Source organism: Callospermophilus lateralis, chromosome 1 (genome assembly GCF_048772815.1).
Source record: "Callospermophilus lateralis isolate mCalLat2 chromosome 1, mCalLat2.hap1, whole genome shotgun sequence".
NCBI lineage: Eukaryota > Metazoa > Chordata > Mammalia > Rodentia > Sciuridae > Callospermophilus > Callospermophilus lateralis.
The window spans coordinates 97,309,131-97,335,729 of record NC_135305.1 but is presented as its reverse complement, the minus strand read 5'-3'; the positions used below and the strand labels follow the sequence as shown (position 1 = coordinate 97,335,729).

Here is a 26,599-nt window from a genome sequence, read left to right as displayed (position 1 = left end):
TAAAGCTTCAAATCCTGCTGCAGCCCTCTCAAGTTGCAGGCCTGGCAGTGCGGTTTTAAAGGTTGCAAACAAAGCCCAGCGCTCCCTCTTGATCCATCTGGGCCCCTCCTTCTGTCATCCGTCATTGTCAATGGGAGATGTATGTGTAGCCACACAAGGGCAATGTCTGACCCCAAGGGTATTGGCGATGTTCTTAGAGAAGGCATTGTTTGTTCAGGCTCTTTGGAAGCCAAGCTCTAGGCATTCTAGGGAACAGCCCCTGGTTCAGGCTCAACTGCAATCTAGGTGGAAAGGGGGTGCTATTCTGCTGTTGTAAACTAGAGGAACTGTATTCCCCCTGCCTGACATAATTCTGCCCTGCTCGTGAATATACTTAGGCTCCTCTCTTTTTCATTTCTGATCTCCCTTTGGTCAAAGTCATAGGGAGGGTTCTGAAACTGGGAAGGGAGAGGACTGGGTTTCCATGGGTTTTTATTCAGAGAGCATCAAAATGTAAATAACCAAAGGAATAAAAGCTGATAAGATGCAACAAATGCAGAAGAGGAAAGAAATGAAATAATGCCCTCTTCAAACACAGCAAGGCAGCTGCCTGGGAGGAAGCAGAAAATGATGCCCTGTGTCTTGAGCAGGACAGGAGGGTGGGGCCTCAAGCTCCTGGAAGCACATTAAAAAGTCCAGGAATACACAAAAGCCACTGGCTGAGCCTCAAGTGTCCTGGAGTGGATGACAGCACTGAGTGAGGCCTGCCGGTGTCTTGTCCCTGGGAGGGAGAGAATGATGCTCCTGTCCATGTGCTCCGCTGGCTCAAAGTCTCACCATAGATTTGTTGTTAGGGTCCCACTTGGTGTTTTCCAAGAGGGTTTTCCAAAGACCTATATAGGAACACATGCCTCATTGACATGCTGTGTAGATTCCGTAAGGAGTGGCTAGAATTCTCTGTGCATTACTTCCCTGGGATTTCAGTTTGGGAACCAAGCCTAATGCCCTCTCCTAACACCATCATTGGGTGGCTGAGAGGATCAAATGAGATGATGTGAATGATGTTGGATTATTTATTGTCTTCAAGAAGGGAGAGATGTTTGCTGACGAGAGGTCAGAACTAGTCACCTGCATATTTATTGAGCCTCGGCCCTGTGTTTTAATTTACTGGAAGATGACCTTATCTTTCCATATCAAAATTAGGAGCTTTCACAAACTCAGACCTTAAACCCGGGAATATGGTTTTCTTGTAAAAATCCCATTCAGCTAGAAATTTGAGTATCCAGTCTTTTTCTTCCTCCCCCCTTAACATTTTCTTGCCTCCTCCCCACCCCCCACCCGCCCTTCTTTTTGGTTCACTGCAACCTGAGTGCCACTTTTCTGGGAAAGCCTGATATTCTGACTTCAGTTTTGTAATTTAATGATGGAGAGTTTCCTTAGTAAACCAAATTTAGAGTCCTAGAATGCTTATCTTATATCCAGACCTTGAACATAAAAGGCATTTTATACCCGCAATTGTTCATTTAATGAGCAATTGCAGAGTGCAGGCCGGTTAAGGGATTGAGCTATATGCACTATTATTGCAAGAAGTATTCCGAAATACCAGAAATAGGACGTAAGCTCTGATCAGGGAGACTGCGAGCACAATTACCTTCTTTTCAAATCCTTCTGTGACACTGCGGGAGGAAAAAGGACTTTGAAACTTGAAAGGAAAGAGCTTGCTTTCAACCTCAAAAGCTAGGAGGAAAGGGCTCTGAAATTTGCTCAGAATTCCCAATTCACCATTAGCCTGTTTCTTCCTTTAGCCTCAAGGCATTCTCCGCTTTTTGAAAAGATGTTAAGAAATTCAGTCACAATAGAGAGCCTAGTTTTGAACATGTTTCACTCGGTCCATTGAGGTCTGGGCTCCAGCCTTTGTGTGGGGTGAATTGAGCTGAGCGGCTAGCTGGTTGGAGAGAGGTGAATGAAGAGTCGCTGTGCAAGTCGCAAATTCTGGCAAAGAAAAAAGCTCACCCCTTCCTTTATTTTACAATATGCATTCCTGTACAATCCTGCTAGTGGCAATATGTGGAGCTGAGCCTGTCCCTAAGTCAATACGGAGTACTTGGTTTATAGCAACTCTTGTTAAGTTTGTCTTGTAATTGAAGCTGCTGTTGACCTTGCTTGGGGACCATTTGTAAAACCGTTTATTTAGCATAAACTGAAATAATAAACCCTCCTTCTCTGGGGCCGATTGTGATAGGGTGACATTAGTTTGATTTAATGATTAGCCGCCTGACCCTTCTGCTGGAGAGAGCGGCTTGAATAGGGAGAGTTCACTCTGAAGCACTCGGGAAGAATACTAATGAGCTTGTTAAATTTAGCATGGCTCCAACCACTTTTAATTCCTCTAATGGGAGCCGCACTGCCTGGGAGAGGGAGAGAGAGAGCCAGAGAGAGGCCGAGAGACACAGAGAATGTTTCTAGAGGGTGCGCACAGCTAGAAAGAGCTCACCAAGAGAAGTTTGCAGGAAGTAGCTAGCCAGAGCTTGGGGACTGAGTTGTAAGTATTGTCTGCTTTTTTACCCTTGGTGGCTTCTAGTCTTGGGGCAAGACAGGAGAAATGGTATTCAAATGGGGTTGGCGGGGGCGGGGGTAGTTGAAAATCGGAGTTCAGGGAAAGAGGGTAAGCACATGCATTGTGAGCTCCTCATCTGCCAGTTTCATTGGGTGACAGGAGGGTGTCCTTACTTAGTGATGCCTGACAGAGTTTTGTTTTTGCACTGAAAGAATTGTCTGAAACTTTTCTCTCTGAAAAAGATGCTTACCTCTTCCGTTACAAGAAACCCTACAGGAGTTGGTGGTGTAGGAGTGTGTATTCGAATCCTGCTTCATGCAACAGGGTGACTTTCTCCAGACCTTTTTATTATCAATGTCCTAAGCACTGTATGTGGTGAAGCAGCTTTGGATATTTCCAAGTTTCTGGCATCAAGAGTGTGGCACCCCAAGTAGGTTGCTTTTGGATGAGTTTGGCAAATCTTGGACAGTTTTTAAAACACGATGCTTTGGGCAGCTCTTCATTTGAGGGCAGGAATTCATTCACTTCATCTTGAGCATGGATATACAGAAAGAAGGAGGTACCAAGTAGGATTATGATCACAGTATTTAAAGTGATATTTTTTCCTGAAAGTTTTGAGTGAATTGCATGTTTCAGTTTGACCCCCGAGCTTGCAGCTGTTAAACATAGAGAAGCTCGAACAGTTGCCTTGTGTTTGGCTGTTAAAGTCCATTGGCAGATGCTCTTGGAGCAGTGGGCTGTTTGCTTACATTTTTGTAGCAGACTTCTGCTTGTTGCCATGGTGGACAGTATGTTTCTGTCAATAATTTGGCCTGGCGTAGCCTGTCTGCACTGACTCTCAAACTTTATTGAACAGCTCAACTCAAATGAACAAGATTAGACAGCTCTCGTCTTTTGGCTTGCTGAAGTGGTTACTGAACTTATAAGAGCAGGCAGGAATATTCCTCGGAAAGTATCTCTTTCACTGTATACTGAGTGCTTTCAAGCCTTGTAGCTGTTTGTATTCCGGAGTGTGTGTACTGTCAGGTTTTCATCTGAATGTGCATCAAAAGCAGCTCAGTGCAGGAGGTAAACTTCATGAAATATTTGTCTGCTAGAATTGTTTTTTTTTTTTTTGGGGGGGGGGAATGGGTGTTGGGTTAAAATGTTATAGCACCAACTACTGTAAAAGTTAAAAGTTTCCTGATAAAAGTTTCTACATTACAAACCTTCTTGCCTGTATTTAAAGGAATTACTAAATTTCTTTTTGTATTAAATATTTGAACTTTGGTTACTCCTTGTTTTATTTTAATATTCATACATGCTGGGGTAACTCATTAAGAAAAAATCATTTAGCTAGCAGGTATCCCCCTATTCCATTCATCCCCCCCTTTCTTCTCCCCTAACTTCCTTTTCCCAGGAGCTTGGGATCTGAGGGGGGTGGGAGAACTCTCTGATCAGACCACACCAATTATTCAATTATTGGTGAAGTTGATTCCAATTCTCATCATAGAAAGACATCATTTCAAAGAAACTTGAGTTTATTATAGGGATGCAGTTTCAAGAGAAGAAAAGTTAATTTCTTCTTAGGAAGATTAAGTCAAGGAAATCCTGTTTTAAACCTGGAACAGATTAGTAGAGCTTGGGTATTCATCTTAGAGAATGCTAATTACGTGTCAGAGCCCCTATCAGGAAGGGCTTTCTGGCCTCCAAAAGAAGGTCCCATTCTACAGAATGTGTGCCTCACTGCTACAAGTTCACTTCAGGTTGAAATTTAAAATAAAGGTTTTATACAGAGCCTAAATTAGTGGAAAATATGACTTGGGCCATTTGTAGGCTAGAGGAATTTTTATAAAATCGACATAGGTTTTAGTGTTTTTGACACCCAGTTGCTCTTACATAACTGCAAAAACCCTGTTTCTATAGCCTGCAGCTTCAGTGCTAATAAAGTACAGGGGTGGACCAGTGCCTAAAAGAGTTAGTCAGAAGGGAAAATAAAAAAGTTCTTTTTTTTTTTTTCATTTCTTTTTGGTTGTTTATTTTAAAATTAGCAAAAGCATGATTTGAATTGGTTTTGGAAAGGTCAATGTGAACATGTGGAATTACAGCAATTTTTGTGTTTTTTATAAAATTTGATAGATTAAACCCATAATTTACTCCCCTTTTAATGTAAGGTTTTGGTTGAGGGTCTGCACAGAACAATACTAAAATAATTTTTCAAAGTTACCTTGTAGTCGTCAGCAAATTCACTGTAAAGACTAAAACAGACCTCATGGTCCATTCTATTTTGCAAGTCATTTGCTAGGCTAAAACAATCCATTGTTCATTTTTCAACTTCTCCACGTAGGCACAAAGACTGAACTTGCTACTGACTTTAAGTAGTTCAAGTCCTTAGTCAACACAAAATAGTTGTTATTTTAGCTTGTATTTTTATGGTTTGTCTTTGTGTACTGCTCTGCTTTCTTCTGAATTGGAACAAAGAGCTATGAAAAATGCTAGAGCATAGTTTTTCTGTTTGGGGGTCTCTTATCCAGTCATATCTGCATTGTGAATGACTTGGAAGATAAGTTCATATGTTGAAATAAAATTGTGTTTGAAATCTGTCCATTCAACATGTATAATAATGTTGTTAGTTATACCAAAGTGTTTTTTTTTTTTTAAAAGGAATATGAAATATGTTTTGAATGAGATGCCTAAGCGGTACCTGGACAGCTTTGCTTCCATCAGCACCTACCTGCCAGAGTGCAGGCTGCTGATTATATCCAGAGCTGCTTTGGGAGTACACCAGTTTCGAATGTGTGTGTGTGATTCTGACAGGTTGGTCCACTTGTTGTGGGTTCAGCTGGCCAATTTGGTTTCATTGTGTGCCTTGGTTCTTGGATCCACTATTACAGAATGGTCATCCGATTATATTTGCAGGAGGTTCTTACAGATGAAAAGGAGATGAAGTATCAGGGGGCTGGAATACTAACTGTGGAATTTCCTCAAACTGATTCTTGCTTGCTTGAAGGACCATATGCCCTGCTCCCTCTGTAGAGCATGGATGGGTGCCATGCCACCATCACCGACACTTGCCCTCCTTCCCCACATAGCTACCTCACACTTGATTTTTCACTAAGTTTTCTTCTTGGTTCCCAACTTTGCTTTATGAGCAGAAGCAGGAAGGTCTCTCAGGAGGTTCTGCATGTTTTCCTGATTGGTACCTTTCTTCCTTGTCACCAACGGGTGTTCAGTTTCATTTCTGGCTCTGTTAAATCTCTCAGTGGGTTACAAGTCTGACTTAAAAACAACAACAACAACAAAACCCACACAAGAATTCTTGGATCCCTTTCTAACAGGTCATCCTCTGAAGAGCAAAGCCCTAACACCCCTTGCAGCCACCTAGAACCCTCCTGGGCAGCTGGACTTCTCATCACCCCAGAGGCACTGCTTCCTAAAGAGGCAAAGGGAAGCTGAACACTCAGAGTCTGAGGCTGGCAAAGGTTTCAGTCCCACATTGGACCTGCAGGATGTAGGCATGTCTGCCAGGAAAGCCTCACTGGCAGAATCAATCATCAGCTGCCGCTGATACTTTGCCGACCCCCTGCATCTCCCTTTAACAGGCTCATTTGCTGCTTCATCCTTCCATGTGTAATTTGGACACTTATTCATAGGCAATTTTGTCTTGCAAATATCCCATCACAGGTGTGTAGCTTGCAGAGTTGCCATGAAGGAGAAAAAGGTTTCTCTTTGGGGCAGGGAGACCTAATTGATGACTTTTTTTTATCCTCCTTAAAGTAGTTTCTAGAGTCTTTTCATTTTTCTTCTTTCTTTAGAGGATGAAAGTCCTGGACAGATCTATCACCGAGAGAGAAGAAACGCCATCGCTATGCAGCCACAGAGTGTGCAGGGGCTCAGCAAAATCAGTGAGGAGCCTTCAACGTCTAGTGACGAAAGGGCCTCATTGATCAAGAAGGAGATCCATGGATCCCTACCACACTTGGCGGAGCCCTCGGTACCTTACCGTGGGACAGTGTTTGCCATGGACCCCAGGAATGGCTACATGGAGCCCCACTATCGTAAGTAGTTCCTACTGGTTGACACTTGTTCCAGAAGCCATGGGGGTCGGGGGCTGTGTGTGTGTGTGTGTGTGTGTGTGTGTGTGCGCATGTGCATGCTTGTGCATGCACATGCACTGTATGAATTATTGGTCTTGTATAAGGTATAAAAATGTTTAATTTTTTTCCACTTTTCTCCCTCCACTTCTTTCTGTCCATTCTTCTTAAAGGCATTTTTCTTCATGTCTAAGCAATTTTAGGCCTTTTGAGGTGGCCTTCAGGAAGATGGTCCATTAGTGACGAATCCACATGGGCCTTTTCTGGGAACTAGAACCAGATTTGCTTCATGCAAGGAGACGCTGCAGGAGAAAATTTGGTTGTTGGTAGGCAATTATTAAAGCAGGCTGCATTCGGAGATGTCTTTAATAGCAGCTGTTCCCATTTTTAATGATTTTTGATTTAATGATTTTGGCTGTTCCCATGTTTAATGGTTTGTTAAAACAAACCACTTTTAACAAATCAGTGCCAAATTCATTAATGGAAGATTTTTTCCTGAGTTCTTCTCTCTAACCAGCATGCCAGAGACATTGGGAGCTCTTTTTCTAGCACTAAGAAAGTTTAAGAAATTGAATAGTATTCTGAACACAAGTATATGATGACTTTCTCCAAAGGTAAAATATAAAGAAAAATATAGAAGGATTGAATTTATTTCTGGCCTGTTTCTAGTTTAAAAAGTACAATTTGGTTGTGGAGTAATGAAGTTCATATTGAGGTGCCAAAGCTCACAGCTCTTGATTACAGATTTATCACCTTGCTGGGATACAGACTTGCCTTTTAACCTTCTCGGCTCCAGTTCCAGATGATCCATTGAGCTCCAGAGAAGGGGACTGGTTTGCGTTTCCCTTTTTCCACATCATTCAGAAATTTTACTGTTTTAAGGCAAAAGGTCATTAGCCAGATGACTGATTAGTGAGGACAGCTGATTAGTGCATGTTTTTTTGCTCAAGAAAGTGCCCAGGATAAAAGCTAATTTCATCCCTTCATTAGTTGGCTTGCAGCGAAGGGGAATGCTCACTCCTCAGATCAAAGGGCTTCGAAACAACCTGAAGTCTCAGGCACTGCCTTCCACCCCCCACCAGATTATATTGTTGGGAAAGATGGAAGATGCATTATTTTTTAAGTGGAAAGGGCATTTTTAAAGAATTGTTCAGAAGCATGGAGGGAAAAGTCTTATACATTCTTTAAGCCTTTTTTGTAAAGGCTCCTGCTTCTGTGTTTAAAAAGTGTTTCTCAGTCCTGCTGCTGCAGAGGTTCATTCTAGAGATTCAGAAATAAGGAGGAGACGTATTGGGCAAGTGCCTTTCCTTCCCTAATTCAAGGTTTATTTTGTTCTCATTTCTTTTAGCAGTGAAGATTTTAAAAACAATGTGGGTAGGATTTTTCTCTGAGCACATACTCTTGTGAATCTCTGTTATATACTATGCATAAAGAAAACATCCAGGCTTTCTACATATGCCCTACCTGTATTTGTATACCCTACTCTGCTACTAAGTTTTTTTTTTTTTTTTTTTTGGTCCCCTGAATCAAGTCTAGATGTTTGCCCACAAGCTCCTCACGTTGTTTCTGTTCTTATGTGTGAACACAAACTTTTCTCATCAAATAGCGAGGTTTTGTTTTCTTTTCCAGATGCTCACTAATTAGTGAGGTACTTAATTAGTCAGGACAGCTGATGAGTACTTCTCTTTTGGCTGATGGTAGTGGGCAGAGGACCGTTAGCTTTCTCTGTGCGTTCAACTTGCAGCTTGTTCTTGGTTGGTTTATTTCAACGGTTGCCCCATTCAACCCTCTACCAGTCATCGGAGGGGCTGGTTCTCTCCATGCAATGTGATAGTAGCTAACCCTGGGCACTGGTGAGCTTGCAGTGGAATTTGAATCATTCACTGACCCTCTGTTTTGAGGACACAGCACCCATACTTTGGTTATTCTTCAGTCCCCCATCCTTTATTTTCAAAGCAGAATTAATATTGTATAATAACATATAAACTATATACATTTTCTGTAACTAAATGGCAAACGCAATTGTGACTACTATCCCAATAAGTCCCCTAAATTGGTCATAAATAAATTATATCATTACCTAGATAATACGAACAGGGAGTCCTAGAGCTTGCACAGATTGTCCCAGGACTCGGGAATATGGGTTCAAGTCCCAGCTATCCATTTGCTGCTGTAAGACCTTGACCAAGTGCATTGACTTAAGAATCATTTTCTTGCTCTTGAATAAGGGGAATAATATGATTGCCTGCACCATGGTGTTCTTTACTAAGCATTCAGTAAAATCTTTGGCACATAGTAGGTTCCTCAAAAATATTATGTTCTCTTCTTCCTTATCCTATTCCTCTTCTTCATTTTTTTTTCTCTTTCTCTCCACCAACATCACCATCATCATGTCATTTGTTTACTCTCTAAACCAAACCAAGTGGTTTTTGCGAGTGCTGCAGTAAAGCTCAGCCTAGATGGCTTCATTTCTGCCAGACCTAGTCACCTAGAAACACTGATTAGAAAATTAACAGATTGTAAGTCTGAGAAAAACTGCTGGCCTGCTTAGAACTCTGTGTTGTGACTTCCCTAAAAGTAGTCCTTCCCCACTGACCCCCTAGATTGGCGTGGTAATTTTTTATAAGTGAAGAAATTATAAAACTTTATTTGTTTGAGAAGCCTTACCATCTTAGATTCTTGGAAGAAAGTATTTTCTGTCACAAACACAAACATCATACAGAAAAACAAAAAGATACAGTATTTTTTATTTATCTTAAATCATTGAAAGACATCCTAAACTAAGACAGTATATGACTCGATTTCCTAGAACCCCTGTTGAGTTACTGAATCTTCTACCAGTTTCATGAGAATTTTTGGGGTACTTTATAATAAAATCTATTTATCTCACATGGATTTAATTATCCAGGCAAAGCTAATGACTGATGTAAACTAAGGTGATAAATTTTCTAAGAAATTTACATTAGTTTCCAATTGCATCTGTAAAACTCCTCTTTTGAAGACAAGACATATAGTTTTGATCATCTTAATACATCTTGTGTCTCTGTCTTGCAGTACTGTCCCTCATACAAGTGCACTGCAGATCTTCAGTAGCTCAAGGCCTGGAAACATCTTTGTAGGCCATTCCCCTTCCCCTGGAGTTATTTGCCAGCTTTATGGGGGCAGTTGGAGAGAAAAGACTCCCAGTCCAGTGCAGCTGGCTGTGTGAACACGCACAGTAATTCCTTCATTTCTCTGTGGTTGGAAAATGTCGACGTCTCAAGATGCCTAATTTGTGCTTCTATATATACTAACTTTGTATTTCTAAAGTGTGGGTAGGTTTCCTGTAAGACCGGAAAAGGGGGGAAAAAAAGTCTTTTTCTCCCCTCCCCTTCAAAAGGACATTTGAAAAATTTTTATTGCACAAGATTGTATTATACTTGGGTATGCAGTGCCGCATCTTCACAAATTGCACTGAGGCAGAATTCAAAGCATTTTAGGTTTTGTGAGTTTGACTTAAGAAGAGAAAAAAACAACAACAACAAAAGAAAACCCAGGGATAAGCGCGGGCACTTCAAACATTCACAACATATGTTCAGAATAAAATCCTCCTGGGGGGTATGGGGATTTTTTTTTCATGAAGGGAAGCTGTGGCAGGGCTGTATATCAATGCAAGAAGGTAGACATGCAAGTTGCATGGCTCAGACCTGGTGTGGTGCTGACAGGCCCTCAGCTCTAGGCTCACTAGTGCTTTATAAGTTGGGAGACTATGAGAGAGGCTGAGTGGGGGTCCCCAATTTGCTTCTACTGAAGTCAGGATGAAAGTCCCCATCTCCTGCCCGGAGATTTCTCAGCAATGTTTTCTGCCCCTGCTCCATCTGTGACCAGATATTCCAAACTTCCCTCATCCCTGCTTTCATTTACTGCTGTGCATTTATTGTTTTATAAACTTGCATAGGCAGGTGACATAAAAGTTCAAGCATTCCTCTACCCTGACCAACACTTAACTTTTATTCTCTTTCCTTTTACAGAAAACATGTGTTTCATTGTCTTCCCTCTTACTGTGAAGTCTAGTTTTTGAGCTGTTCTTGCAGGGATCTGTGTGCAAAGTGCCTTTGGATTCATTAACCGCATCTTAGAGGTCCTCTGCTGGTTTTGCTAAAGGGGGCAGGGCAGGAAAATGCCTCCTTTTCCAAAAGTTCAGGTCTCGTTTACAGTTTTATAGTTGTGTGAAGATTGCTTTTCTTCTGCCCCCAACTGCTCCCAAGCAGTAATTCCTCATGGAAAATATGATTCATTCCTCCATGCAAATGCTTTGATTGAAAACACACCACTGGTATTCTTCCTTATGTTCCTCAGCTCAAATGACAGAACTATTAGTTGCTAATTAGCAAAACCTGAGGAATTAGCTTAAAGAAAAGAAACTGAATTTTTAATTGGCTTGCATTTATTTTCGGCAGAGAGCTGTCGTGCTGAGATTCTTGTGTGCTTAAAAAAAAAAAAATGCACGTAAGATTTTTTTTTCCCCTACCTGTCTTTCTTTCTATTAGTTGACTTTCCACACCCCTTAGAAATACATCTTCTGAGTAAGTGGAAGAGGATGTGTAGTTTACATATTTAATAGGTGCACCTGCTCACATTTCTCTTATGATGTGAGTGTTGTCTTGAGACTATGAGAGACAAAAAATGCCTACAAGGCATAAATGAATGGTTGGGTGTTGACCAGACTGTAAAGGAAGTGACAGTTCCCCAAGCACATAGTTCCATTCTCATCTAGATTGTTTTTTATCTCTTTCAAGAAAGCTGATGAGCCAATCAGGATTTTTTTTTTTTTTTTTTTAATATTAGATTGTTAAACTAGAAAGACTGACACTGGGTTGTGCTCTGCAGGCTCTGCTGAGCAACTTGCTTCTGAGCTGCTATTCCTGAATTGAAAGGGATTGCTGGAGAGAGGAGATCTAGTCTCAGAGCCTGTGCATAACTGTTATTTGTGAACTTAATAATAGTTCCCTGTTTATTCTTGTCTTTCTGTTACAAGTTCAATATGATGACCTGGCTCTCCTTCAAAAGCCCAGAGTTCATGTTTTAAGACTAGAAACAGTAAGCTACTTCTACAGACTTTTAAAGAGCCACATTGCAAGATAACTTTGAATAAAGCAGTAGAAATGGAGGGATAATGCTTAGAAGCTCAGATTTGAACTCCTGCTTATGAATCGTGACTTGGCTTGAACCTGACATGACTGTAATTTCTGTTTTATTTCAGTCTAAGGAGATAGTGATTGAAAGTGGGAATGAAATTACTGGGGGTTGGGGGAAAGAACCGTAGTAGCATTTTGAAAAATTAGTTGTCAATTTTATCTATTAATTTTGGAGATAAGTTTATTAGAAGGGACTGGGGGAAGTGTGAAGACCACTCAGGAAAAGAAAGAAAGCCAAAGGAGATCCTGTTTTCTAGAGAGAGTCACTTAGCCTGTTGGCAGGCTGGCCCAGCCCTCTTCCACGGCCTTGGCCTCACAGCTCTGCCCTCTCTGCAGGTGGGTCCCTCCCTCTAGCCCACTGCTCTGGTGCTGGCCTGCCCCTGTTGCTCTGCTCACTGGTTGCTTCTCCTGGACCAGTTTTTTTTTTTTTTTTTTTTTTTTTTTTTTACTTTTATTCTTGCCTGCAAGTTCTACCTATTCTGAAGACCTGCTCTGCCTGTCTAAAGACCTTGCTTCTTTGAAAATCTCCTTCAGGTACCATCTTACCAGGATGTGCTTCTACCCTGGACACTAGGAGTTATGCTGTTCTCACCTAAACGTATCACTGCCACTTCCCGGTGTTGTCCTTATGACAGATCTTTACAATAACCTGATTAGTCCAAGGGGTGTACTTGATTTTTATTTCTACCAGAATTTCCAGAGCAGGCCTGGGAGGACTCATGCATGCTCCCATAAGGCAGAGGAGTTAGGAGATGTTGGGTGGCTTGATCATCTGCCCGGTGGGAGATGAAGATCCAGACATTCTTTGTCCACAGCTTCCCCACCGGAGGTGGCTCCTCAGCAATCAGAAGAGATGTAGATGCTTCTGCTGACATTTAATAGTCATTGGTTGTAACCTCTGATCTAAACCCAGTCATCCAGTCTTTTCTGAGAGTAGGCCGGGTATAAACAATAATTGGTATGTTCAAAACACTTTGAAATGTACATTTTTGAATCAGTAAAAGTATTTGCTTCTACATACGTATGACACCTTTAAAGTTGCTAGAATGCTCATGAGAGATGTATTGTGGCCCTTTGGAATAAATGTCAGATTATTCATAGAATTGGACAACAATCTTCCTTTTAAATACTGTGGGATTAACACAGGAGAATGGCCTCTTTTATATGACTCAACACCCGTCTTAAGTGGGACAGGTGGGTATTTTTCCTGCAGTTGAGGTGAGCCTAATGTTTGTTTACCTTTTACCAAATTTCAGTGATTTGCCTTATTTTCAATAACCTCTAGGCAGTTCATGATTTTGGTAACATCTTCCCCAACTTGTTAGTGTCCCAATGTGTCTGTAGTCCATGTTAACGGGAGTTCCAGTCTTTAACTGAATTTAGAATCATGCATCCAGTGTTTTAAAGGTTCCATGTAATTATTATTTTTTTCTTATTTGGTACCCATTCAAATGTCACATTTTAAAGAGCTGATCATGGTTTCTTGTCCTCCCTCCCTTTTCTCCTTCCTTCTTTTACTCCTTCCTAGAGTAAAGCATGCTAAACACAGCATCTCTTGCCATTTCATAGCCATCTGCTAACAGCTTCCCCTCCCCGTTTCCTAATAGAGGCAACATTATCCTTGGCCCTCCTCCTTTTTCTTGTATAATTAAAGAATGTTACCTTTGATGTCTCTTGAAAGCTGCATCTCCCATCCTGCTTTAGCTTTCTTGATCTTGTATCTATAAATTTGTGCCGTATCTTCATACTTCTTAGTGAAAGGGCTTGATTTTTCTCTCTTTGTGCCTTTCACAGTTTGGATTAATATAGAGTAACCAATCTGGCATTTTATTGCTCTTCTGTTCCTATGTTCTGATGTAGTGTGAATTCACATAGTGCTCTTTGAAAAGTATCCAAATCCCGCAATTATTTAAACTTGTAAATTGGGGTCTCTGCCTTGATCTGTCCTAAAATAATTGTTTATATTGTCCTAATATGGCCCATTTATTTTGGGAACTCCAGGTTTCTAATTAGCCTCCATTTTAAATGAGTTTCTTCTTCTTAGAATACAGTGAAGGAACCATTTGATTTGATTCACCTTTCTTATCTTTTCTTTTTCTTTCTTTCTTTCTTTCTTTCTTTTTTTCCCAAGGGAGGCAGTTCTTTCTGTCATTCATTTGTCTGTTAAGTGAGCATGTGCTTGTAAGTTGCATAAGTGTCCAACAGTTCTGAACAAAATGGACAAGTCCCAGCTTCTGCATCCTTGTAGGATGTGGAGACAAGCAGAGAAGCTCAGAAAGCCAACAGAAAGCATATATTAGAAGAGATGGAATGTGTTGTCCTTTTGCAGTAAGTTGGAGACATAGGTGACCCATACTGGATAGTCCAGAAGGCTTCCTGGAGGGGATGACATTTGAACTAAGTCCTGTGGCAAAGAGGACAGAGGAATCCAGGCAGACAGGAATATTTGTGAGTAGGCCAGAAGAAAATGACATGTGTAAGGATCTTTGATGAAGCTTTAGGAGGGGAGTGGCAGGAGATTGAGCTAAAGAGATGCCCCAGCAAGTATCCATGGCAAGCAGCTTGTTTCTTTTCAACAGGGTGATTCCCAAGAATAGTACCAGGGTTTTTGGAATGTTTAAGGAGACATTTAAGTAACTCAGTTTTCCATCCTTCATCCAGAGTCTCTCTGTTGCAGAGTTTAATTCATCTCCATCTCTGGATTTGCCAGTGTGTGATTCCTATTGCAGGACTCCCCTGCTGGACATCCCTGGCTGCCTGCTATTTCTTTGGCTTTCAACTGTGTGCTCTTGCATCCTTTGTGTGGCATGCCATATTTAACTCGAAGACAACAAAATCCATTTGTGTTGGTTCTCCAATTGCCGAGCTGTTTTGTACTAGGTAATCCCAAGAACCACAACTTCTTCATCACAAACTACAAATCCTAAATATGGGAAGTAAAGGGGTCTTAAGAGTGTTCTGTATCAAGACATGTGCTAACTTCAGAATAGAATTCATCATGAAAATACTCAGACCCTTGAGTTTTATTTTATTAGAAAATTCCCACATCCCCTCACATCTGTCAAACCAGAGAAATTGTGCAAGGGGCCTATGGTGAAGCTGGAGATAGGGGCCAGAAATAGTAGGGACATTCAGCTGGGAAATCCAGTAGATAAAACCTCCAGGGGGAAATGAGAACAAAGGCTTGCATTACTGGAAGAAGTCTTCAATCCCCCTGGCCTGAAAGAGTCTTGAGGGAGATGCTGGGACCCTGGAGGGAGAGACATTGGCTCTCTCTGTGGGGGGCTGCAGGCCTAATCAGGGGACATTGTGCAGGTCAGAGGGAGCCCACTCAAGGAAGCTGGGTGTTTACCTCATCCACTGGGGGGACCCAAATCTGCATCCTGATTGTGCTTCTGACTTGAGAGTGGAATCAAAGGAGGTGCCTGTTGCCTAGGCAATTTACAGAGAGGAGCAGAGAAGTACATGCAGGCGGTGCTGAGAAACAAACATTGCCTCTTCTTTTGGTTTGCCTTCAGGGAACAAGACTGCTCTCAAATTGGCAGAATTTCAATATTCCACTTCTTCTTGCCCCTGTTTGTGCCCTCTGTAATAAATGGCAACCCCCTTCTACCACTCCCCAGGAATTAGAGAAGATAACACAGTATGGGGGTTTCCTGTGGCCTGGCTCCCTGCCAGGAGACCTGCTGTCCTCCCACTTCACTTCCAGGATCCCAGCTTGTACCTCTTTAGCCCACTCCCCTCCAGAAATCTCCCCTTTGCCCACAAAATTTCCTCTGGGGTTCTTAGAGGTTGTCAGCTCCTCCTTTGGTCTTCAGGCCTTTGCAAGTGTTCTTACCTAGATCCTTCCTTTCTCACTTCCTCCCTCAGGAAGCCTTCTGAACCACCCAAGTGGGTTGACCCTTTTTGAATCCAGTATGCAGTTTACTTCTATTTTTAATGTATATATGTATGTGTGTGTTTGGGGATACATTTTCATACAGTTTCTGTCTTCTTATCACAAATAATATGTTAAATATGGCGTATGTGCATCACATTGCCACAAATTGATTGTGGAGGGACTGTTAGTGAACACTTGGAGGCACCTGAGTGCATCATCACTCTGACCTGCTGCAAGTCTCATCTCCCTCCGGTACAGGGCGCCTGATATTGATTCTCATTTTAAAAACTCCCTGCATTTTCGGAAAGCCTTGCTGTGACTCAGATGCTATTCTAGGTCTGGAGGTGGCCAGTGTTTGCCAAGACAAATCAGTTCCTTGTTCTCAAAACGGACATTCTGGCTAGAGGAGACACAACACCTAGGCAGACACTGCAGCAAGAAAATAGCGGCTTGTGTCCTGAGGAGGATGCAGCAGGTGACGTGCTGAGGAGAGACCCAGCTGGAGGGATGGACCTTATATTGTGTGGGAGGGACAGGAAGAACCTTGCTAAGGAAGTGTCTTTTCAGCCACCCTGAAGCCAGCATGGGAAGATTGAGGGGGTAGGGATGGGAGCAGAGAAAGGGGCAGTGTGGACCTGGGCAGGAAGTAGAATAGTAGGGGAGATGAATGGGGGACCCTGTGGACCTATGGGGAGCCAAGGGAGGAAGTGGGGTGATTTGAGTTTTGTTTGAGGACTATCACTCAGGCTTGTGTGAGGTGACTCTCATGGAGGGGCTGAATGTAGAATACAGGGGACTTGGCAAACTGTCACAGTGGCCTGGCTGTCACTGGACTGTAGCCAGAAGACATTGCATCCTCTCTCTGCACTACGTTTGATGCCGAGCTCCTTAACCCCTCACAGCAGTCTTAGGAGAGGTTGTCCTGATTTTCTTCTTTGACACAGAACAAACTGAGGCCCATGTAGGCTAAAAAAGCTGCCCATTTTTATAAGGTTTAGAAGTGACTGAACCAGGCATTTTGGCTTTCGAGCTCAGACTCTTCACTCATGCTTCATAACTGATAAGATTCCAGAATGATAGCCCAGACCCATGCAAGGGCCTGGGTTGGTGGGCAGTGGTTTGTGCTCAGGCCTGGAGAAGAGCTCCAGAGCTCTGTCCCAGGGCCCAGATGGTGGTGTTGCCAGTGGGCCATTGGTAAGGATTTGGAGTATAGGTATGTGGAGAAGGAGGGCAGGCTGACCCCCACTCCAGGCTCTGGGTGTTGTTCAGTGGTATCCCAGCACTGGGGAGAGGCAACAGTTATCACCGCTTTGTGTGTTGCTGTTACTGTTGAAAATTTTCTGGTTCATTGATACCTTCCTAAAAGAATTTGAAACAACCTATATCTTAATTGTTGGGAGTCTTTTGAGTTCTCGCTGTGTCCCCATTGGGGAATATCAATGTGGGGAAGCAGTAGCAGTCACAATAAATAGGCCCACATGTGGGGCACTTCCTGTGTGCCAAGCACTGGGCTGAGGGCCTTGTGACATAGTCTCCATTAATTTTCACAGAGACTGTTAGTCAGCTTTTCCAAAAGCTGTGACCAAAATACCTGGCAAGAACAACTTAGAGAATCAAAGTTTATTTGGTTCGGTAAATGGTTGACTGACTCCATTGCTTTGGGCCTGAGGTGAGGCCGAACATTAAGGTGGAGGAAAGTTGTTCAGTTCAAGGCATCCAGGAAGCAGAGCACCAGACAAAATATAAACCCCAAAGTCACTTCGCAGAGACCTGCTTCCTCCAGCCGCACCCTACCTGCTTACGGGTACCACCCAGAACAGTAATCCTTTCAAATCACTAGCCCAACAATAAATTATCCCATCGATTGGTTTACAGCTCTGGTGATCTGATCATTTCATCTCCATCATTTCTGCATCTTCTCACACATGAGTTTCTGGGGGACACCTCATATCCAAACCCTAACAAATGACCTGAGATTTAGAGAGATCTTGTGACCTGAGCATGGTGTTCATTTGAGTCTAGACTCCAGATCTCAGGTTTGGGATGAGGGAGGGGGGTTCTGGGTGCCTTGCTTTTCAGCCTGGCTTGTTCAACTCTGTCTTCCCTACTGTGTTCCTGTTGCCTCCGCCCCGGCTTCTTCGAATGGTTCAGTAATTTTCAGACTGAAGGCTGTTTGAATGTTTTTAAAAAGTCTCCATTTATAATGTATGTGAACTCTGAATTCTAAACAACAGCCAGTCGAAGGACCTAGGGCTTTCCCATGTCAACAGGTTATATGGTATCTGGCCCTCCCTGTGCTTTTCTGGGGCTAGCACCACCATCTGCACAGAAGACACTGCAAGATCTGTCATTTGTCCCTCTGGGTGGCTCTGCGAGTGAACACACCACCCTGCCCCACCCAGGGGGAGGGATTGACCTCATTATTTGTAAATATACTTGAAATGTTTACATCAGAGGAAGAGACAGAGTCAGAGAGAAAGAACACAAACCTTCCTGCAAAGGCATCCTGGTGTCCAACAGCCCCACTAATATGGACAGTTCATCGTTTCATGACTTTGGCGTCTCTGATAAACTGAAAGAATCTTAAGCATGATTAAGGGACTAGAGGAATGATTTATGAGAAAAGATGAAAAGGACCGCATATTGCTAACAGGGCCAGTGCAGGCTAACGACAGACCCGGCAACTCTCAACCAATAAGACTAAGGAGAGCCGAGACTGACACCAAAGGGCCCTGCATAGAAGATCTATGCAGATGATCTAGGAGACCAGGGGAATCCCTTTCTGATGCAGAGAACTGCAGGTAGCACTGAGGGTTGCTTTTTTTAAAGACAAATGTGAGATATCAGCGTATGAAGTTATGTTTCAGGGGATTTGATTTGACCCGAGATATATCTGGATCCGTGTAATAAAGATACATGTCGTAACAATGCTCCCTCTGTATCGGGAAAATAAGAAAAGTTAATGTCGAGACTTTGAAGAGTGACTGTGATCCCCTGAGAAACCTATAACTAGAATAGTCTAAAAATTATGGAAAATTGTTACAAGGCTTTTAGAGAAGGCAGAGGGATGACTTCTTAGGTATTTTCATTGGTTCCCTCGACATTAATTGAGCTTCACAAACAGTAGAATAAAAGGTATGACCCTGGCTCTTGATTCTGTATTTCGCAGAGAGAAAGCACAAAGCAACACATGAAAACAATTAAGTCACATATCGACAAGTATAAACTAGCAAGATGAAAGTCAGAACCTAGGTCTGGCGAGGGTGATTTCTGACTCCAAGGGGGCTTTTACAATAGAGCTTTGACTCCATGGCAAATTTAAATCCAGTATGAAATTTCTCCTAATTAACATTTCCCTTCTTCCTTCCAAATATCAAATTTATGGACTCTAAAGAAATTCACATAACACATATGCCGATGCTGCGTTTTCTTTCTGCTTGATCTGTTCCAGCTGTTATTAACTTTAATGTCGGACTTTCATTAATTTATGAGGCATTCTGAACTGCAATCTGAAATGTTCCCCTGAATTTTACTTTTGTGGGGGGGCAGATTTCACATGAGTTCACCCTGACCCTTGCTAATCTTTCAGTGGTGCATTTGGTTTATTGCTCTTCGGGAACCTTCCGTGGCCTTTCGGCAGTGGGGTTGGCGTGTGCTGTGTGTCCTCAGTGCAAGTTGTCTTTGTCTCCCTACCTCATACCTGATTAATCAAACCTGCAGGTCCTCAACATGTCGCCTTTGCCACACGGCACCTGCCCCTAAAACCCAAGAAGCTCTTATGCAACAGGCTGTCTGGGTGGTTTTTAGGTATGCTCTCTGATCTCCGGAAGTTAAAAGTTTCATTCGGCATGTTTTGTTTACCCATCCAGCCTGTTGAAATGCACTTTTTTTTGGGGGGGTGGGGGGGGTCCTGTATACCCTCAGATGGTTCACAGAAACAAGGAACTGATTCTTGGGCATGAAATGCTCAGTTTGTATCATTAATACTAGATTTTTCTTCACATACTTGGTTATTTGAAGTTAATATTTCATACAGGCAACCACGTGTTCTTATGTCTGGGAGCACAGCCATCAGACTGCAGGACTGCAGAATGGCCCAGTCAGAACAGAGAAGGGTTCGTCCCTGGGAACTGCCTACCCCATCCCCAGAAAAAGAGAGATTAGAGACCCACCCTATAGCTCTTTTCTGGAAATTTCCTCTAAGAGGATAATCTTTAAAAAAAAAAAAAAATTTTTTTTTTTTTTTTTTTTTTTTTTTTTTTACTCCTTTGGTAACAGTGCAGGCTTGCTCTTTTCAGATTTTCTAAAGTGTTTCTCTGATAATGAGCCACCAGGTGAGCGTGACTCTAAGGCACAAATTCTTTTCTACCACTTTGTGTCCAGAGTATTAAGGCTCCAATTAAATGCGCTGTTGCACAGAGCTTGATGTTACACCTGTGACTGGCCCTTCTTCTAAGAAGAGCCGAGATCCTACTGGGTGACCATGTAGTGCCTAGCATGAGCCGGCTCTGTTGTCCCTGACCCTGTGTAAGGAGGGAACTCACTGCGGTTAGGAGGGAAGACTCACATGCAGGTGTCTGAGAAGCTCTACAGCTGCATTGTCCCATGGAGTTTTGCCAGTCCAAATTTGCTCAGGCAACACTAGGGTACTACTGTGTCCTCACTTTCCTCACCTTGTTTAGCTGAGGAACGGGAGGGAGACCAAGGTAGAATATTTATTTCATAGTCCCTGGCTTTCTTTGGCTGCCAGGCTAGTTTTGCCAAGAGCCAAGGGAGAAACAGAACATTCTGAGGCCTTGAAATTTTGTTTTCTTTTCCCTCAAGAAGGTGGATAGCATGAAGGAAATACATTTTCATGTTTCCGTTTTATTTGTATTTCAAAAGATTCATTCTTTAAGCATTCTCTTATAAAAGAGTATTTCTCTTAGAAATTAATATTGGAGGTGGCCTTCTGGTGTTCTGAAATTGGAAGAGAGGTTTTTGGCACAGGGAATGGTGGTGTTAGTAACCAGGGGATATGGTGATGTACAGGGTTTGAACAAAGGATTCTTGGTAAAGTGCTTGGTGAAGGTTATTGTGTTCTTTAGGGCCTCTTTTTTCTTTTTAATGTGTTTTTATTGTTGTTGTTGTAGATGGACACAATACCTTTATTTATTTATTCACGTTTAATTTTTATGTGGTGCCAGGATCAGACCCAGTGCTTCACACATGCTCTTCAAGTGCTCTACCCCTGAGCCACAACCCCAGCCCCTAGGGCCTCTTTTTGGTTCAAATGCTTCATAGGCTCTCTTTTTGGTCTCGGTGTTTCATGACATGATACTCTGCTAAATACTTGACAAAATCAACCTGTTCATGTTGGCTCGTCTCTGTCCAGTGATGTCAGATTTAGCAGAAAATGAGAGCTGATTTTTTCTGAGGATACCAGAATGGCACGGAACTCATGAGGCCACGGGATCCACTTATACATTGTCAGGAGAATTTATCAGGTTTGTGATTTTCCAGGTGCAGAGTGATTTTCCAAAAAGGGAAAGCTGTGTCGAGTAGATAGGAAGTTCTCTCCTTGAAACCAATTTGTGGAAGCTGAGTTCTTTCTTTTGTTTTTCATGTACAATGATGATTTGATTACTGTGATATGTTTGTTATTTTTTTTTTTGTAGGAAAAATCCAAATTGAAAGAAACCTTGAAGCTCTCTTTATCTTTTAGCATTTATTATATTTCTATTACAATTTATAATTAACAAGTAATACATGCTCCTTTTAACCTCTCACAAAGTACTGAAGACCTTAGGATGGAAAGCTACAGTGACCTCCTTTTTCCTTCTTCATCCCTCATCCCAAGAATACTTGGTGCTGTTTCTGTTTTAGCTCTTTGGTAGACCATTGTGACAGCTCCAGAATGTGCCAGTACCTTTACTTCCTAACATATTAGATCCAGACATTTTTTTACTCAGTGCTATTTATTGGCTCTTTAACATGAAAGTTCACCTTTAATTATCTTAACACTCTGCCCTGCCTCCTCTCAGTATTGTGGTTTTATGTTATTTGTTTATTGACTATTTTTAAAGCTTCAAAAGGAATATCTTAAACCTCTATTTCTTTTCTTCATCAACTTTCTTCCAGTTCAATAGATGAGGATATTAGACCTTTCTCCCCCATCTTCTGGAGCTTGGCTTTTATATAGTAGCATCAAGGTTGTTAGTGTGTTCATGGTGTCTTATAATTGTAACCACATCTGCTATGTTTTGTCCATAGGTTGATTTAAAACGTTTAAAGTCAAGAAAGCACCTACAGAATTGTAACTGTGGACATTGTCCTCTGTGTTGGACCAGCAGAATGTTTGAATCACACTTACTTTCTTTGAGGACCCAGTGTCCTGAATCCCTGCATCACCCAGCAGTGTTGCAGCTAGCCTTAGAAGAAGTGCTTTTAACTCTTTCTGAATTGCTTACGTGCCTGTTATATTACTTTGTGGTAGTTGCTTCAGCTTTTTCTTTCTTATTTGCCTCTGTACTTTCCTCCAATCTCCCAACTTTTTTGCACTTAAGGGAGTACATTGTCCTTACTAGGACTTCCTTCTCCTGAGCAGTTGGTACCAGGTGACTCTAGACATCCCTTCATGATCTTTATGATTTTTTGGCATGGACCAGTATTTCTTGGGTCTTATGACTTTGCCATTCTTGGTTTATTTTTTTATTTTTATTTTTTTACTTTACTGGAGTACATCATGTAACTTCCCAACAACAGAGGAGATAAGTTTTCTGAGGCTTTGCCTGTGTGAAAACATCTTTATTCTGCTCCTGCTTCTGCCAGATAGTTTAGCTAAAGTTCTAACTGAAAAAGTTTCCCTTCCTGAGATCTTGCAACATTTTTTTTCTGTTTCATCCAAAGATGAAGATGAGAAGTCTGATGCCTGTTCGATTTGTATGAATTTATAGATGGTTTATTTTCTCCTTTCTGGAAGTGTATGGTCCTAGTTGAATGTTATACCTCCTTGGTACTTCTCTGTGTCTCTTATTTTTTCTTTCATGTCCTCCATTTTTTTGGGGGTCTGTGTTCTAGAAAACTTACTTTATTTTTAAGTGCTTTTAACATTTTAATTTCAGGATTCATATTTTAATAATCTTTAAAATTTTTATTTCTTAATAACTTGCTCTTGCCTTGTACATGTAATAATTTCTCAAAACCCTCCAAACATTTCCTTCAGGGTTAGTGTTATGGTTTGGATATGAGATGTACCCCCAAAGCTCCTGTATTCATGCAGAAATGTGAAGGTGAGATGGTCAGACTTTGAGAGCTATATCCTAATTTGTGCATCCTAGTTTGAATAGACTAGGAGGAAACTAAAGGCAGGGGGCACCTGACTGGAGGAGGTAGGATGAATGCCCTGGAGGGGGGTGCATGTTTCCTGTGGCTCCTTTCCTTCCTCTCTCTTTGCTTCTGGACCTGCAGGAGCTGAGCAATATCTTGCAGTGTGCTCTTCCCCATGATGTGCTGCCTCACCTCGGGCTCAGAGCAATGAAATTGCCTGTCTTTGAACTGAGACTTCTGAAGCCAGGAGTCCCAAATAAACTTTTCCCCTTCTGGGTTGCTCGTGTTGGTTATTTTGGTCATAGTGGTATAAAAGCTGACTGAAACAGTTTTTCCTGTTCATTTTGTTTATCCTGTTCTCATTTATGTCCTTCATCTCATAAGCCTGGTGATCTCTGGGTGTTATTCATGTTGAAATATGGGAAAGGATAGCTGTCCTGTTTCTTTCTGCTCAGGCACAGGGAGGCTTACTTTCCTGAGAGCCAGTGTTTTAGTCAGTTTCTTCACTGCTGTGACTGAAGGAGGCAACCACAAAAATTGTAAAGGAGGAGAGGCTCAGTCCATAGAAGGCCGGCTTCATTCCTCAAATGGGCTCAAAGGAGGCAGGACATCACGGTGGAGAGCATGGCAAAGAGGAACAGCTCACATGGTGATCAGAAAGCAGAGAGAGGTCACCACTTGCAAGGTACTGATATATAACCCAAAGCCACGCCCCCAATAAAAGACTTCCTTCAGCCACACCCCACCTGTCCTCCTATCAGGGGCTTAATTCACTGGTTGGGTTAAGGCTATAACCCAATCATTTCTCCTGCAAACCTTCTTGCATTGTATCACACATGAGCTTTTTTGGACACATCCAGACCCTAAGAGGCAGCATTCTGACTACATGTGTTAGTGGGATTTCCTTCAGGGAAATGAAGCAGGGATTTTCATGTGCTAGAACGAGGGGCTTGCTTCTGGGGAGCTGGAAGAACTTATTTGTGGAGAACATGCTAACCTGCTAAGACCAATGACAGAAGTCAGCTGGTGTGGACCTGGGAGGGGAAAAAAGCACTAAAATCCATACTAGAGCCTGCACAGTCCCAGGAGAGGAGTTCATTCCTTTTTTTTTTTTTTTTTTTTTTTTTTGAGGAGGAGGCATATAGATGTTGCTTGGGAAAATGCCAGCTCCTTCTGCTTGCATGGTGCACTAGACAGGTCACATGAGTGGCACAGGTGTCCCATGCAAAGATCTGTGAAGAATAAGGCTTCTTAGGCAGAGAGTGACTGTCAATCTTTTTTTTGCCTTCTTGGAGAACACTCTAGACTGCTGCTTTTCTGTATGCTTTATCCATTTATAATTCTAGTCTTATTCATTTTGCGTCTTGTTGGAATGAGTCTAGATTTCTTATCTTGATTTTATTTTTTTCATTTTATTTAAATGCTGATTCTACTGATGGGATCTTGAGCAACTTAGTTAATCTTTCTGGGCACTGTCTTCACCACAGTGGTTCTATTGGAAACACCTACTTCATAGGCTAATTTTTTAATATTTAGTTATTTAATATAATGACAGCTACAAAGTAAATGCTCATTTAAATTTATTAACATTTATTTTTATTATTTTTATCATTACTGTGACACCTACTTTCTATGTTTGTTTGAGAGAAGTCTTCACAGGGACAGGTGAGAATAGTATTTGCCCAGCCTGCCAGTTTGAACTGGAATGACAGAATAAATTTGCTGCATTTTTGGTACACTGTAAGAGATCTAGAGCCAGTTAAACTTTGGATCCAGTCCCAGCTGTACCACCTTCTGGAAAAGTAATCTTAAGCAAGTTCTGAAATATTGGTTTCTCTTTTTTGTCGTGTAGCAAAATACATGACATTGGGTACTTTGAAAACAAAAGAGGTTTGTTTACCTTACAGTTCTGGAGGTTCAAGCATATGGTGCCCAGGTCCTAGCAAGGGGCCTGGGCTGCATCACAACATGAGGGAAAAACAGGAAGGGAACCGACTGTGTGCAGAAGATGCCCAGCACCTTGCTTGCTAACAACCCACTCTGATGAGAACTGACTTATTCCTGGAGACCAGCCTTAACTCCTTCAGAGCACAGAGCTCCATATGACCTAATTATTTTGCACAAGGCTCCACCTCTTAAAGGTTCCTCCACCTCAACACCGCCCCACTGGAGACTAAACTTCCCAGATATGAACTTTTGGGAGATGCATTCAAATCATATTCACACCATAGCAGGTAGCACCAAGGGTGGTAGCAGCAATGAAATGAGAGAATGTTCAAGTCATTGAATACATTGACTTCCACCCTCTCTCACTCCTTCATGTCTTGGTTTTTTCCCTAAGGATAGACTCTGACACCAGGAGTGGACGGCTCATGGCTCTGCCACTGAGGGTTCTTTCCTCCATACATGGAGTCTCCCTTTTGATGCTATTAAACCCTCCAAGAGAATTTCTTGTACTTCTAGTTTTAGAGTGCATTTTATCATCTTTATAGTTTTTCAAATTTGAAACATCTGAAAGTAAAGGAAATTAATCTTAAAGCCCTACCTAGATAAAAATTAGGCATGGTAATTGTGTCATAGTTTACAGAATAACTTACAAAGATGAAACAGCACAGCTGCTCAAAGCTGACCCCTCTTCCAGCCAAAAAGTGTTTTAAAAGTCTTGTTCCTTTCTCCTGGAAGGGATAGACATTCATTTCCTAAGGAAAGTGACCCCTCATTTATTTTTTTACCCAAAGCAGATTTAAAAAATAGCAATAAACAACAAGTGGTATTCAGTAGAAATATACAGTGGTTTGATAGAAATTTAAATGAAATAGTTTGATTCTGGCTAACACACCAACAATTAACATGGGTGAAATCCTTGAATTACTTACATCTTACATTGCTGCCCATTTACTACAGACTTGCTATGCAGGAGAACTTTTCTCCTGACCTCTATATATGAATTCCTATTTATGTGTCTGTTTCTTTTGATTATATTTCTTTGTTGCATATTGTGTTTTAAGATAATACACCCTGTATTAAATTGATTTATTTTTATCATAGTTTATTTTAATGGTCACCATGCTATTAAAAAGATCAGAAACTTTGAGAAATTAACAATACCATCAAAACTTACCTTGTTTTCAAATTGGAAAAGTTATTTTCTGCCTATCCTAAATATTATTAAGGTTTAAAGATTGTAAGTGGGCTCTGTATTATAATAAGCTGTTCCATCGCAGAGACTGGCCATGTTTAAGAGATGGGCACAGTGAAAAAATGGGGATGTATGTGATTGTATAGAAGGTTCTGCGGTCTGCAAACAGTTTTACAAGTCAGATCTTATTGAAGAGAGGGAGGCTGGTAGATTTATGAGCCTTAACTACATGCTGCCCACCTTGCCTGAAGTACCTGTCAGTGCGTTCCTCTTGTAAATCATGCATCCCTGGAAAATGTGTGATGCACTGTGGTATCAGGGAAAATATCTTTGCCCCAGCTTTGGCAGACAAGCATGAAGTGGTGTGTCTGCTCAGAGCCTGGGAGCAGTGGTCCTACCTATTGCAGGGCCCCTCTGTCCTGAGTTGCAAAGGCTTGTTATGAGAAGGGCTGCCTGCAATCCAAAGCCGTGTCAGAACTGGGAAGA

General features: G+C 41.8%; 1 protein-coding gene across 1 annotated transcript in view; it reads left to right on the top strand.

Annotated features, from left to right (window-relative positions):
• The window catches only part of Gli3 (GLI family zinc finger 3), a 257,609-nt gene that overhangs the window by 68,464 nt on the left and 162,546 nt on the right, over positions 1-26,599 (top strand). Inside the window, exon 2 of the mRNA XM_076864152.2 lies at positions 6,331-6,573. Within this exon, the coding sequence (XP_076720267.2) occupies positions 6,331-6,573 (243 nt within the window). The remainder of the gene's footprint in view (positions 1-6,330; positions 6,574-26,599) is intronic.